General features: G+C 58.7%; 1 protein-coding gene across 1 annotated transcript in view; it reads left to right on the forward strand.

Moving 5' to 3' along the window:
- Positions 1-13,798, forward strand: part of NPHP4 (nephrocystin 4) — a 51,077-nt gene that overhangs the window by 14,358 nt on the left and 22,921 nt on the right. Inside the window, exons 6-9 of the mRNA XM_023748555.1 lie at positions 1,974-2,186; positions 2,819-2,945; positions 5,516-5,698; positions 11,590-11,716. Coding sequence (XP_023604323.1) covers positions 1,974-2,186; positions 2,819-2,945; positions 5,516-5,698; positions 11,590-11,716 — 650 coding nt within the window. The remainder of the gene's footprint in view (positions 1-1,973; positions 2,187-2,818; positions 2,946-5,515; positions 5,699-11,589; positions 11,717-13,798) is intronic.

The raw sequence follows: 13,798 nt of genomic DNA on the forward strand, positions 1-13,798 counted from the left end.
GGAGGAGCTTCTGGAACTCCTGATCAGCGACCACTTCCCGTAGGTACTGTCTCTGCCGTGCAGCTCAGTCCCAGCAGGGAGATGCCAGGGCGGGCAGGGCCCCTAACGCCGCCCGGGGGTGGGGGGTGGGCGCCCTGCACGGGCCTGCGCCTGTCCTTTCCCTCTTTGTGGCTGGAGAGCGACCAAGCCTGTTGTGGTAACCTTGATGGTGACGCTAATGCACGTTCACTCCGATGCCTCTGGAACCAGCCCCCATCTGATAAGTGAGTTAGTCCCCAGACGAGCATGGGACGCTCCGGAGATAACCGTGTGCTCAGCACGGACATGAGGTGCTCAGTTCCTCCCAGGGGACGGCCGGAGAGCCAGCGTCTTCCTCCTTCCCACGCCTGCCTGTTCTCCTGCCCGTGAGCCCCTCCCGCCCGCTCTTCATCTGGAGCCCGTGTGGGGCCGCCTGGACGTGACCGTGCCTCCCCCCGCCCCGCGGTCGTGGGCGACGCCTCGTGCCCAGCGGGGCCTCTGACACGCAGCTCCCTGTCCGGGACGTGCCTCGTCCAGATCCCTGTGGAGCCCTCAGGCTTTGGGTCTCAGTGTAGAGCTGCCTGCCCCGCCTCCCCTCCGCGGGCTCCTCTGAGAGCCCCACTCTAGCCTGTTCACTGGTTGGCCGGGGTCCCCTTGCAGTGCTTGCCCAGGAGGGCGGGCGCGTGTGGTTCAGCACTGCACCTGATGGGAGTGGCCGTGTCTGCACACAGTAGGCCTTAACCCTTTGCGGTCCAATGTTATTTTTGGAATTCAAACAGTCTGGTCCAAATTGATTGATGGGATTGAATGTTGAACTTTTTAATGTTCTTATTGCTCGACGTTGGACCTGCTCCTAGCGCCTGGTCTGTTGAGTCAGCCTCGAGGTTGGACTGAAAAGGGTTAATACTTATTGTTGAGAGCGCGAGTGCCTCAGTCCACTGGTGCCCGTGCTGTTGTCTCAGCCGTCAGCGGTTATTAATTGCACACATGTGTACACATGCACACACACACATGCATGTGAAACAGGTGGCTGTCCCTGAAAATGTGGCTCCAGAGAACGGGGTCCCACCTGAAAGAGAAACGCCACCGGCGCCTGAGGTGGAGTCGGGGTCCGGGTGCGGCTCCGCCGCCTCCTCACGCTCAGGGCGCCTGTGCGAGGCGGAGAGCTCGCAGGGCCTCCCCACAAACCACCTCACCGAGTGCTTTCCGTCCTCGCCGTCGCTCCCGGCTCCGCACGCACTCGGCCGTCCTGCCGTTTGTTTTCATTACTCGAGGATTAACGGCTGCGTTTAGGGCCGTTCCGCTTGGAGAAGGGACAGTGAAATTCAGGGGTCGTTGGCAGCGATCACCAGTTTAATACCAGGAATAGCCCGGAGGCCGTCCTGGCTCGTTCGTTCCGGCGCCTGCACAGTTTTGTTAAGATGAAACACTTTAATATCCAGCCCTCACTTCGGGGCAGATTCCGATTCCGTTGTTATTGGTTTATGACTTACTGCCGAATAGGCTCCCTCTTCCTGCTGCCCCGTCTCCTGTGCCGCGTCCTGCCCAGGCGGAGGCTGGGACACCTCAGGGCCTGCCTCCAGGCGCCTCCTCCTCGGGGGTGGGAGGGGGGGCTCCCCTGCCTCAGAGCACCCGGTCCTGTGAGGGGCGCCGAGTCCCGGCTGCCAGTTTGGTGCATCTTGAGAATGGCGGCTCAGCCTTGGGAACGGCAGGAGTTTGCTGACGGGGCATCGGGGGTGCATTGCTCGAGAAGGTCACACTGAGAGAACCCCACGCTGCCTAGGAAGTGCCCTCGAGGGGCCAGCCAGTTCCCACTGGCTGACATGTCTGCCCTTTGCTGGGGCTCTGCCACTAAGCACCGTGTGCCCTGCAAAGGCCTGAAGTTGTCCCCGGCTCTCCTCTGCTCACGCCTCCCCCAGGAGCCTTCCCATGAGCCCCCTCTCCCCTCCGCCCAGGCTCTTGCTGCCTGACCTGTGCTCTTCCCAGGGGGACGGCCCGCTGGACAGCAGCGCCCTGGAGATCGCCGAGCGGCGTCTGTGTGTCGGTGCGCACAACGGTCTGGGCTTCGTGCAGAGGCCGCAGGTCATGGTGCTGGTGCCCGAGATGGACGTGGCCTTGACGCGCTCTGCCAGTTTCAGCAGGAAAGTCGGCTCCTCCTCCAAGTCCAGGTACGCTCCCGGTCCCGGTCCCGAGTCCCGCCCGGGGAGGAGTGAGCGGGCACCCACGTGAAGTTCCCTCGGTGAGGTGTGCCCTCGCCCACCGGGCCTTCCCTGGGGCCTGGTTTCCTCTCGCTAAGCCCCACCCGTTTGGAGCCGCCCTCGGTGTTGGGAGGTTGAGTAAGTCCTGTTTTGTGCTGTGGGTTTTGGAATCAGTATGGGGGCTGCTCCCCACGATGGCCGCCTGCAGTCTGTGCAGACGCTGCTGCTCCCCTGTGCGCCCTGAGCGCAGTGTCTCGCACGAGGGGAGTAGGAGGCAGTCCTCCTGCTGCTGGGCTCCAGCTGTGCCTCCCAGCCCAGGACCAGGCATCTCTAAGGGCTGCCCCCCAGGCGGGCAGAGCCGGCCCTGGAGGTGGAGCTTCCCAGAGCCTGGCCGCATCCCTCCACCCTCCGACACCTCTGGCAGTTTAAAACCTGCTCACTGTGGCCCCAGTAAAAGGCCCTGGTTTAGGGAGTCACCCTGGGAGCCAACACAGAGGAGCTCAGTGCAGTGCCCGGGGAGGGGGGGAGGGGGGCGTGCTGCCCGAGCCATGCCTGACGCGCCCCCACCCCCCGCTGTGCCCCCGCCCTGTGTCCTTGACCAGCTCTGGAAACCAGGCTCTGGTCCTGAGGAGCCACCTCCGACTCCCCGAGATGGTCCATCACCCCACCTTCGCCGTCGTCTTCCAGCTGGAGTACGTGCTAAGCAGCCCCTCGGGAGTGGACGGCAACGTAAGACCCCGCTCGGTTCACTGACTTTTCCCGTCAGAGCAGTGGGTGACGTTAGCAGCGGAGGGCAGCGGGTGTGGGAAACCTCTTCCTGACGGTAACGGTGACGCAGTCATCCGCGTCTGTGCTGACGCACCTGCTGGGGGAGCACATGTTCACGGCTCCGTCAGGATCGCGGTAACGTGCGTTATCCAGCCGTAGTGACTCTGAAGGATGAGGCCACTTCCTGCATTTTTGGGTATCCCTCACCTGAGGATATTTTTTCCATTGATCGTAGAGAGAGGGGGAGGGAGGGAAGGAGGAGTGAGGAGAGAGAAACAGCTGCTGGTATGAGAGAGACACACGGTTGGGTGCCTCCCACACATGCCCGCCTGGGGCTGGGGATCGAACCCACAACCAAGAAACGTGCCCTTGTCCGGGAATTGAACTGAGACCCTTTGGGCCGCAGGCTGATGCTCTAACCACTGAGCACACTGGCTGGGGGCCCTCCGTGGCTCCCTCCTCTGCCCCTGTCTGCACGCGGCCTCCCTCCGCGTGTCCCTGCCTCTCCGTCCTGCTCTTCCATGGACACTCGGCATTGGCCTGGGGGCCTCATCTCGCAGTACTTCATCCGTTCCATCTGCCGGACCCCTTTTCCAAGTCGGGCCCAGCCGCTGAGTCCAGGGGTCAGGGTGTGGACTTGTCTGCTGGGCCACGGCTCCGCACACCCCAGGGAGCCCGGTGGGGCAGTCCCCGGGGCCAGGGGTCGGTTTTCTGTGCGCTTTGCCGGTGAATGCTGTGTGACACGCCTGTTCCACGACAGACACACCTGCTCACGGTCCAGGTTATTCCTTGGCCTTTTGTGTATTGTTCGCTATTACAACTAAAGCCTAAATGGGAACAGTCAACGCACGGTTTTCCTTTTCAGTTTGCGAGTTTGGCAGGATAAGACGCTACAGATAGAGTGACAGCTCTGACCTCCGCCTCTGGAGTCCCCTGGTGGGCGGGCACCTGGCCGGCTCCTCCTCAGTGTGGGGGAGGGGCTGGGGAGGGAGGGCCCCCTGCAGGTGCCACCTGGCCTGCTTGGGAGAGCATGCAGGCTGATAAAGGGCCATTGAACTGCCTCGGGCCTAATCGTCTGGCTGAAGTCTTTGTGAAGCAGTGATCGATAGCTCACTAAGCATCCTCTCTCGTTAGAGGCTAGAAACAAAAGGGGGGAAATGGATACACGTGTAACTGAGCGAGATTTCACCCAGGAGAGAGCTGTATTGATCGCAACTGAAGCACCAAGGACTGCGGCGCTGGAGAACTCGGCATCAGGATCCCCCGGTGTGAAACCTTAGACCAGGCGGGTTACACAGGGAGCCTGGAAGCTTGGGTTTTATTTTTGATTCTGTAGTAAACTGGGTTTTATAGGTGACTGTTTACAAAAGTCACCTGGATGTGATTGAATCCCTGCAGTGTTTCAGTGGCCAGTTTTCTGAATACAGTTATAATACTTTCATTTTTTGAAGGCAATGGATTTAGGCCCTGGCCGGTGTGGGCCAGTGGTTAGAACACCACGGATGGGTCGTGGGTTTGATTCCCAGTCAAGGGCATGTACCTGGGTTGCAGGTTTGATCACCAGCCCAAAAGGGTGCGTGCGGGAGGCAACCAATGGGTGTGTCTCTCACATCGATGTTTCTCTCCCTCTCCCACTCTCTCAAAATCAATGGAAAAATAACCTTGGGTGAGGGTTAACAGCAACAAAAAAGGCAACAGATTTATAATCATCTCTTCACTAGTGTCCATCGCTCTTCCTTCGTGTATTGTGGCCACTCCCCGGTGTCCAGTGGCCGATCAGGACCATTTTCTCTGTCGCCGGCCACTGGGGGTGGGGGGGAGGCTGATTCTGAGAGTCAGGGTTGGGCCAGGGTCACACAGAACGGACTCAACTCTTGTCTCTGACGCTCTAGGCGGGCGCAGAGCCCAATGTTGAGGGTTGAGGCGCTGAGGGTTCTCACTTTGCTGATTCTTTGCTTGTTCTTCCGGGATGTGGGCTTTCCCTCCCTGAATGACAAGGACCACTCCCTGCCCCCCGCCTCCCCCCCCCCGTGACTGGGGAGCATGTGGCTTGGCCTCCCCTGTGATCTGAACTTTAGCTCCAGGGAGGGAGCAGTGGGTGGTGTGAGGTCCAGTTGCTCCGGGGACTCAGGGACGGTGGGGAAGACTGCCCGGTGGAAGGGGCGTGTCCTCTGCGTCGGACCCGGTCATGCACATGCGCGGACATGAGCTGCCAGCGAGCCAGCCCAGCCAGAGTCCTTTGTGTGCGTGTGTGCGACCTGCCTCGGACCCGAGCGCAATCAGGGCGTGGCCGTGTCAGCCGGATGAGCAGGGGGCGCCGGAGCCCAGCCACCCGGGAGCCGTGCCTCCCAGAGCTGAGTCACCGCCTGCGGATGCGGGTCCTGCGTCTGCCTCGGGTCCCTCTTTTGTAACATGGACGCGATGCTCACCGGCCTCGCCACCTGCTCTCCAGTTAACTCCACGCTGAGAGCCCCTGGGTCCCCACGTGGGCCGGGGGCAGCTCACGGCCCTGTGCTCTGTTTCCGTTGCAGGCGGCTCCCGCCTCCGCCGCGGCCAGCCTGGCGCGCATGCACACGGTGCGCTGGGCCGTCTGGAAGCCCCCGCCCGACGCCGGCTCCGGGAGCGCCACGCTGCCTCTCCAGGGCGGGATCCGGCCCAACCCCGCGCGCTGTCTGGTCTATAAGGTGCCCCCCGCCAGCATGAGCTCCGAGGAGGTAACTGTTAGGCTTCGTAAGTATGACCTTTCCCGCGAGCTTCCGGCCAGTTCGTCCGTTTTCAGAGTTGACAGTTATGTTTGCTGATGTTTCATGAGCAGAGGTGGTCCGTGTCATGGATGTGCCTGTAAGGGTGTGTGGTTGCTGCGTCCTATCCGCTGTGAGCGGGGAGGCCAGTTCCCGTGGGTCCTTACGTCGCGGCTCCCGGGTCCGTCTCCGGGGCGACCTGCGGGGCTGCGACTCGTGTTCGCACACACTCGGCACTGAGGTCCACTCTGCTGTGTGTCGCCTAGAAAAGGACTTCGTCACGGGTGGTGCCGGGGGGACGGCCCCTGTGGCGCGGGTGCTGGGGAGGGCGCCAGGCGGTCGGTGTCCAGCCCGCTTGCCCTGTGACCTGTCACTCACTCGCTGGCCTCTGGCTCTCTCCAGCCACGTACAGGCTGGGGCCACAGCAAGAGGTTGGAAAACCCACCTTTGAAATGAGGGTTTCTCTGAACCCCGGTGTAGAAAGCACAGAAAAGTGGGGCCGGGCCAGGTGAAGGGTGGGGGCCTCACCCCCTGGCCAGCGGTGGCCTTGCCGGGGGGTAGCAGCCACCAGGGAGACACAGGCGTGTGGCATCCGCCGCCCTGGCTCTCGTGCAGGCACATGCTGCCGGGCAGATGCTCCTGAAATACGCCTGCCGGTCTCCGCACGACTCAGCGTCTCATCTTTCCCAGGTGCAGGGACCGTCCTGCTGGCTCAGTGTCACCTGTGTGCTGATCCAGCGGCAAACACGACGTCAGTGCTGTTATTTATGACTCGGGTGCGGCTTTGGGGCCGAGCAGGGAACCGCTGAGCGTGCAGTTTGCTCTGTGAGGGATGCCGCTCATTACGGACACAGCTTGCTGCAGACCCACGTGGTCTGGTTGAGGCCTTGTTATAACATTGCCACCCTGCATGCCCCGCGCCAGGGCCGGCCCCTCGCTCAGCCTGTGTGTGTGTGTGTGTGTGTGTGTGAATATTTATTGTATGTAGTGTTAGAATTCTCCTGCCACCACGTTTCCTTCACTTCTTAGTCTGTAAATTTTACTGGGACGTACCCTTTGGGAGTTTGGCTATTTTAGGGCACAGGTATGTCAGAAGCTGCCATGTGTGACCAGGAATGTCACTTCCAACGAGTTTCTCCACACCAGCTCCGCGACATTTGGGCCAGATTACCCTGCCCGTTGGGGGACAGCGGCAGCCTGGCCTGCCTCACCCCAGCAGCACCCCCTCCCCCTTGCCCGGCTGTGACTGTCTGAATGCCTACAGACATCGCCAAAACAAAAAGCCACCAGCTGGGCTCAGTGGAGCCGACCGAAGAAAGAGTCAGTGCCCTTGAAGATAAGTCAATGTCATTTTTAACCCGAACCCCAGAGAGAAATGTGGCTGGGACCCGGGCTAGGCCTTTCGTCTCCAGTAGAGGAGACAGTGCAGTGTGCAGAAAAGCTTGAAGAAATAATGGCGGAACTTCCCAAATTTGGTGGAAGACATAAGTCTACAGATCGAAGAAGTTCCGTGCACCCCAGCGATCAACCAAAGGAACTCACACCCAGACACAGCGCATCAGGCTGCTGAGAAGTAAAGACAGGGCCTTGCAGAGCAGGGGGTGTGGGGGGGGAGATGGTGCGCCCCTTACAGATAGCAGCACGTGTGACTGTGGCCTGAGCACGGACCTGGGCCAGGAGGAGGCGGAGCCACAGTTCCAGGCGGAGCAGAAAGGCTCCAGAACTCGGGGCTCTGTTTCCAGCAAAAGTCCTGCGGGAATGAGGTGCAATAGCCACGCTCTCAGATGAACGAAGCGCGAGACTTGGTTGGTGGTGGACACGCGCTAAAAGAGTTACTACCTGAGTTTTCAGACGGGAGAGAAACCTACCAGACGGACACTCGGCGCATCAGGAGTGAGGAGAGCAGCCGAAACGATGTCACAGGTCTCCTCCCCCGAGTTTCTGAGTGTGAGGCTGAAGCAGAGGTGACAGCAGTGACAGGCTGTGGCAGGAACATGGAGACACTCGGTGGGACGACTATAAGTGAAGGGGAGGTCAGGGACCGGTGCGGTGTAGGGCGGCCGCACCCCACTTGAGGGAATAAACATCAGCGCTGAGTGTCTGTGAGAAGTTAGGTGTTTACGTTGTAACCGCAGGGCAGTCACTGGAGGCACCACACAGAGCGAGTGGAACCAACAGAGAAATGGGAGAATTCAAAAGAAGTCGGGAGAGGGAAGGCAGCAGCGCACACAGAAGGAGCTGCCAGTGAAATGCCGACCTGAACCCACACATCCCAGCCATTCCATACGGTGCAATATCTACACACCAAGCCAGCCGGCCAGTCGTCAGGTTGTATGAAAACATCGAGTCCAAACCACGCCGGCTCCCAGGGCTCACTTCAGATGTGATGGTGTCGGTGGTGAAAGACCGCAGGCCAACCGCAGCCCAGAGACAGCTGGAGTGGAGACAGAAATAAACCAATGCTTTCCATAGATCAATCAATCACTTAGGAGCAAAGGAAATCCCCAGGAATTAGACATTACATGGGATAAAGAGCCAATTCACCAAGAAGACATGGGCCCCCGAGAGTGTGTCTAAGGCCCAGCTTCAGAATTCACAAAGCGAAGCGCACGGGGACTGACAGGCGGACGGCGCTCGCAGGGACGCCGAGCCTCCGCCCTCCTCCGAGTGACCCCCAGGCACGCAGATGGGAAGTCCCAGGGCGAGCGGAGCCCGCAGCCGCGTGGACCTGTGGGCGTTTGCCAGGTGCTCCGCCCCCGGCAGCGGGGACACATTCTCTTCAGGTGCCGCGGAGCGTTCACCAAGCCAGACCTGCCCTGGGGCACACAGCCACCTCAGAAACGGGAAGGAATGAAATGATACGAGGTGCATGCTGTGATCGCAATGAGACCAGTTAGAAATCAGTAACAGATGAAAAAGTCACAAACACTTGGAAATTAAAACAACACATTTCTAAATAATCATAGTCTGAGAGGAAACCTCAAGAAAGAGGTAGTTGACATTCTGAACTGAACAAAAATGAGAATGCAACACATCGACGTGTGTAGGATGCAGCTAAAGGGCGCTTCCGTGGGAACGGATAGCATCATGTGCTGGTGCTAGACAGGAAGAGGGCCTCAAGTCAGCAATCCAACCTTCCACCTTTAGGAACCAGGAGAAGAACAGAATCAACCTAAAGCAAGCAGAAGTCAGTAATAAAGAGAAGAGCAGAAACCAATGAAACAGAAAACAGAAAAATAATAGAGAAATGGAGAAAATCAATGAGAGTAGAAATTGATCACATGAAAAGACCAATAAAATGATAAGCCTCTAGCAAGACTGAATAAAGAAAGCAGAGCGACACCGGTGACACATCAGGAATGAAAGGAGGGGTGTCCCTGCAGACCACAGTGTTAGGAGGATGTTAGGGGAATACAGACTGAACAGCTCTGTGGCCACAACTTTGACAACTTTCAGTGGTTCTCAACCTTCCTAATGCCGTGACCCTTTAATACAGTTCTTCATGTTGTGGTGACCCCCAATTTCATGGCTACAAATTGAACATAATTAAAGCATAGTGATTAATCACAAAAACAGTATGTAATTATATATGTGTTTTCCGATGGTCTTAGGCGACCCCTGTGAAAGAGTCGTTCGACCCCCAAAGGGGTCGAGACCCACAGGTTGAGAACCGCTGAGGATGAAACGGGCCAGTTCCTCTAAACCAGACTGAACACCCCAACCTGGCGTAGGCAACCCGAGAAGACCTGTAACTTGTATAGAAATCGGATTCATCGTTAAAAAAATGGAAAAACAAATATCCAGGCCTATTCCCTGTGAATCCTAACCATTCGGAGAACTGCCCACACCAATCCCAGGTCCTCTCTCCCAGACAACAGAAGGGATGGGAGCAAGGCCCAAGTCATGTAAGGAGGCTCGCATCCCACCGAGATCAGAAACAACAGGAAAACTGTGGGCCCTGATCCCTCAGAGCACAGATGCAAAACACGCAACAAGATGTCAGCAAACTGGGTCCGGCAGCAGGAAGAACGACACCGAGCAAGTGGGGCCGCCCCGGGAATGCCGGGCTGTTTCTTCCTGGAAACCAGGAGCTGCGACTCACCAGGAACAGCCTGAAGGCGGAGAGCGAGGGGCCACAGTGATAACAGCCTGAAGGCAGGGAGCGAGGGGGCCACAGCGACTCACCAGTAAGAGCCTGAAGGAGGAGAGGCGGAGAGCGAGGACTGAGCACACAAGGCGCAGGGGGGAACCCCCCACCTGCCTCGGGCGTCCTCAGAGCCTCTAGTGGGTTACACGTCACGGCAGGATGGCCAGCTCCCCCAGGTGGGGACGGGTGCAGCAGCCCTGCCCTGGGAGCTCCGGTGCAGCCAGCGAGGAGACGGAAGTAAAGGCGCGCAGGCTGGGCAGGAAGGGCCAGCGCCGCTCTGGTTTGCAGCCACGTGCTCGTCTGGGGGGCGGGGGACGCCCCGGGGCCACAGCACCCCCTGAAGTGAATGAGTGAGCTCTGGAGGTCGCAGGATAAGCAAGGGGTCGCCCGAAAACCCCCACCACGTGTCTATACCGCAGTGAAAGGAGGGAGGCAGCATTTACAAATGGTTATTTATACGGGCCTCCCTCAGTGAAACCCAACAGACGAATACGGCTCTGGGCACGAAACACTGAACCCCCTTCACCGTCGTCCTGTGTCACCGCGGTTACTCTGTGGGGTCAGGGGACCGGTCAGCGGAGAGAAGGGCCATCTCTGGGGGTCAGAGGCCTCAGCATAGGGAAGATGGACGCTCTCTCCGAGCTCATCAGCAGGCAGCGATGAGTTCTAAACATCCGGAGAACTACAGTCGGTCCCGGCAGGGTTCTTGTCGGTGCAGAGAGCAGGTTCTGAAACGCGTATGGGAGGCGGAGGGGCTAGAAGAGGGAAGCCGGTGGTGGAAAGAGCGGTGCAGTGGGGGGGGTGGGGGGCTCCCGCCGCAGTGAGGAGAGTCGGGAGGCGACGGCAGGGCGAGTGCTGCTGGGAGGGATGGCGTGCAGGTTGGCGGGACGGACAGCGCGGAGCAGTCGCCGCGGCCGTCTCCTGCGGAACCAGACACGCAGCCGCCTCGGCAGTGCTCGGCTTAGGAGGTGAGGACGTGGTCGCACAGGAGCGTGCTCACCAGTGTTCGCAGCAGCTCTCTCCGTCCCCCAAGCTGCAACAGCCCCGGTGTCCGCGAGTGGGTGGCTGGTACATCACGCGTGGCATGCCCCTTGGTGTGCAAAGGAGCGGAGGTGGCGATACTCTAGCACCTGGGTGTGGGGAGTGAAGGAAGCCGGTCTTAAAGGTCGGCACCATCGATGCCAGTCACATGATGTTCTTGAAAACCGGCCACGAGGGGGCAGCAGGAGGGAGGTGGGTGGGGGCTGCTCTGTGCCTGCTGTGCTGGGTCCCCGGCCCCGTGAACGGAACATCAGGTTTACACGGTCAGTTTCATAGCGTGTTCAGGGCTGAGACGGAGACGTGCTGCGAGGACCGCTGGTGTGAGGGCTGCTCTTCGACCACGTGGTCTTCTGAGCCGCTGACGTGGCTATAGTCTAGGGCAGTGGTCAGCAAACTCATTAGTCAACAGAGCCAAATATCAACAGTACAACGATTGAAATTTCTTTTGAGCGCCAAATTTTTTAAACTTAAACTATATAGGTAGGTACATTGTTATTAATTAGGGTGCTCCTAAGGCTTAGGAAGAGCCACACTCAAAGGGCCAAAGAGCCGCATGTGGCTCGCGAACCGCAGTTTGCCGACCACTGTTCTAGGGACCTGCGGCCCCCTGGGCGCGCGGGGCGGGCGATAAAGGACGCCGGCGGCCTGGCCATCTCTGCTCTCTGCTCTGCTGCAGGTGAGGCAGGTGGAGTCGGGGACCGTCCAGTTCCAGTTCTCGCTGAGCCCCGACAGACCCCCGGACACCCCAGGGCAGCCCCGGCCGGAGCGGCGGCCCTCGAGGAGGACGCCCACATGCCCCACAAGTAAGCGTTGGCGGGAAGCTGACTTCAGGCCCACAGCCCTCCCGCTGCTCCGGGAAAGCGCCAGGCAGCGCAGGGTGGGTATTGGGAGGTTCGCGGAGGGCTGTGGTCTCAATCGAGGTTGACTGTTACAGCAGGTGCGGCATGGCAGGGTGCTGCATTATGGGGTGCTGCATTGTGGGTGCTGCATGGGGGGATGTGTTGTGGGGTGTGGCATGGTGGTGTGCAGCATGGCAGGGTGCTGCATGGGGGCATGTGGCATGGTGGGTGCTGCATTGTGGGGGTGTGTTGTGGGGTGCTGCATTGTGGGGTGCTGCATTGGGGATGTGGCATGGCGGGGTGCTGCATTGTGGGGGTGTGTTGTGGGGTGCTATCTTGTGGAGGCGGCAAGCGTGGCCAGCTGTTATCCCTACGCGTCAGCTGCCAGTGAGCTCAGCTACTCTCAGCTCCCCGCTAAAGGCCCGGGGACGGTCCCGTTGGTGACAGCTCCCGGCCGCCTCCCATGGCTGCCCTGCGAACACGGGCACGAGAACCAGAGCTGGCCAAAGCCAGGGACTACCAGCTCTGTCCTGCGTTGTTAACACAGTTGTGAGTTTGTTGTTGTTTTTAGATACATTTTTATTGATTTCAGAGAGGACGGGAGAGGGAGAGAGAGAGAAGCATCAATGATGAGGGAATCATTGATCGGCTGCCTCCTGCACGCCCCGGACTGGGAATCAAACTGTGACCTCCTGGTTCATAGGTCGATGCTCAAGCTCTGGGCCACACCAGCCGGGTCAGTTCGTTGTTTATAAAAATGCTTTCTGCTTCCTTGGAGCCTGTGCAGGAGGGAGGCTGTGGCCTGTCTGTGGCTTTTAGGGAGGGAGTGCAGGTTACCCAGAGTGGCGTCCTGTCCCTCCGCGGGGGGTGATGGGTCCACGTTCGAGTAGGAGTCTGAGGAGCAGCTGTGGCCTCAGCTTTGTGCTCAGCACCTTCTGTGGTGGCAGTGCCTGGTGCAGGCCTCCGCTCTGCGCCCCAGGACACCCAGCCGGCGTCCTATGGCGAGAGGCGCAGAGGTCAGGAGGGAGCGTGGGGAGGTGCACGCGGATGAGTGTGCCGCGCCGGCACAGCCAGGGGTGAGCCTGAGGGGGGCGGTGAAGGATGATGAACAAGACAAGAGAACAAAGCTGGGGCTGGGTGGGACGCTGCCCTCTGATCAGAGAGACGGCGCCACGGCCTGCAAGCTGAGTCTATTTTATAGCCAGATTCCAGGAGGCAAAGCAAGGGCGTGGTCAGGATGTTTACAACGTTCTCGTGGATTTTGAATCTACTCCAGTGGTTCTCAACCTTCCTAATGCCGAGACCCTTCAATACAGTTCATGTTGTGGTGACCCCCAACCATACAATTATTTTCGTTGCTACTTCATAACTGTCATGTTGCTACTGTTATGAATCGTAATGTAAATATCTGATACGCAGGATGTATTTTCATTGTTACAAATTGAACATAATTAAAGCATAGTGATCAATCACAAAAACAATATGTAATTATATATGTGTTTCCCGATGGTCTTAGGCGACCCTTGTGAAAGGGTCGTTCGACCCCCAAAGGGGTTGCGACCTACAGGTTGAGAACCGCTGATCTACTCAATTACCTGCACCTGATCAAGCTTTGTTTCCTGCTGCACCTCCCGCAGCTCGTATCACTCAGCCACGAGGGACCACAGGTTCGGACCATAAGGTCAAGCTCACAGCCACAGCCTTTGGCTGTAATTGTGCTGGGAGGGCTTTGCCTTCCAAGCTGGGACTTACACGTGGCTTTGCCACAAGAGGACCTGCCCTCTCATTAGTCCGAGGCTTGAACCTATCCAAACGCTATGCCCAGTGGTTCTCAACCTTGGCTGCACATTAGAATCACCTGGGAATCTTTTTAAAATCCTGATTTCTGGGCCTTATCCTCTGGAAATTGTTTCTTTGTTATGGGGTGGGGCCACAACATTAGTCACAAAGAAACAGAAGTTCCGGAGGATGAGGCCCAGAAATCAGGGATTTTAACAAGATTCCCAGGAGATTCTAATGTGCAGCCAAGGTTGAGAACCACTGCTG

Source organism: Myotis lucifugus, unplaced genomic scaffold (genome assembly GCF_000147115.1).
Source record: "Myotis lucifugus unplaced genomic scaffold, Myoluc2.0 scaffold_1544, whole genome shotgun sequence".
Taxonomy (NCBI): Eukaryota; Metazoa; Chordata; class Mammalia; order Chiroptera; family Vespertilionidae; genus Myotis; species Myotis lucifugus.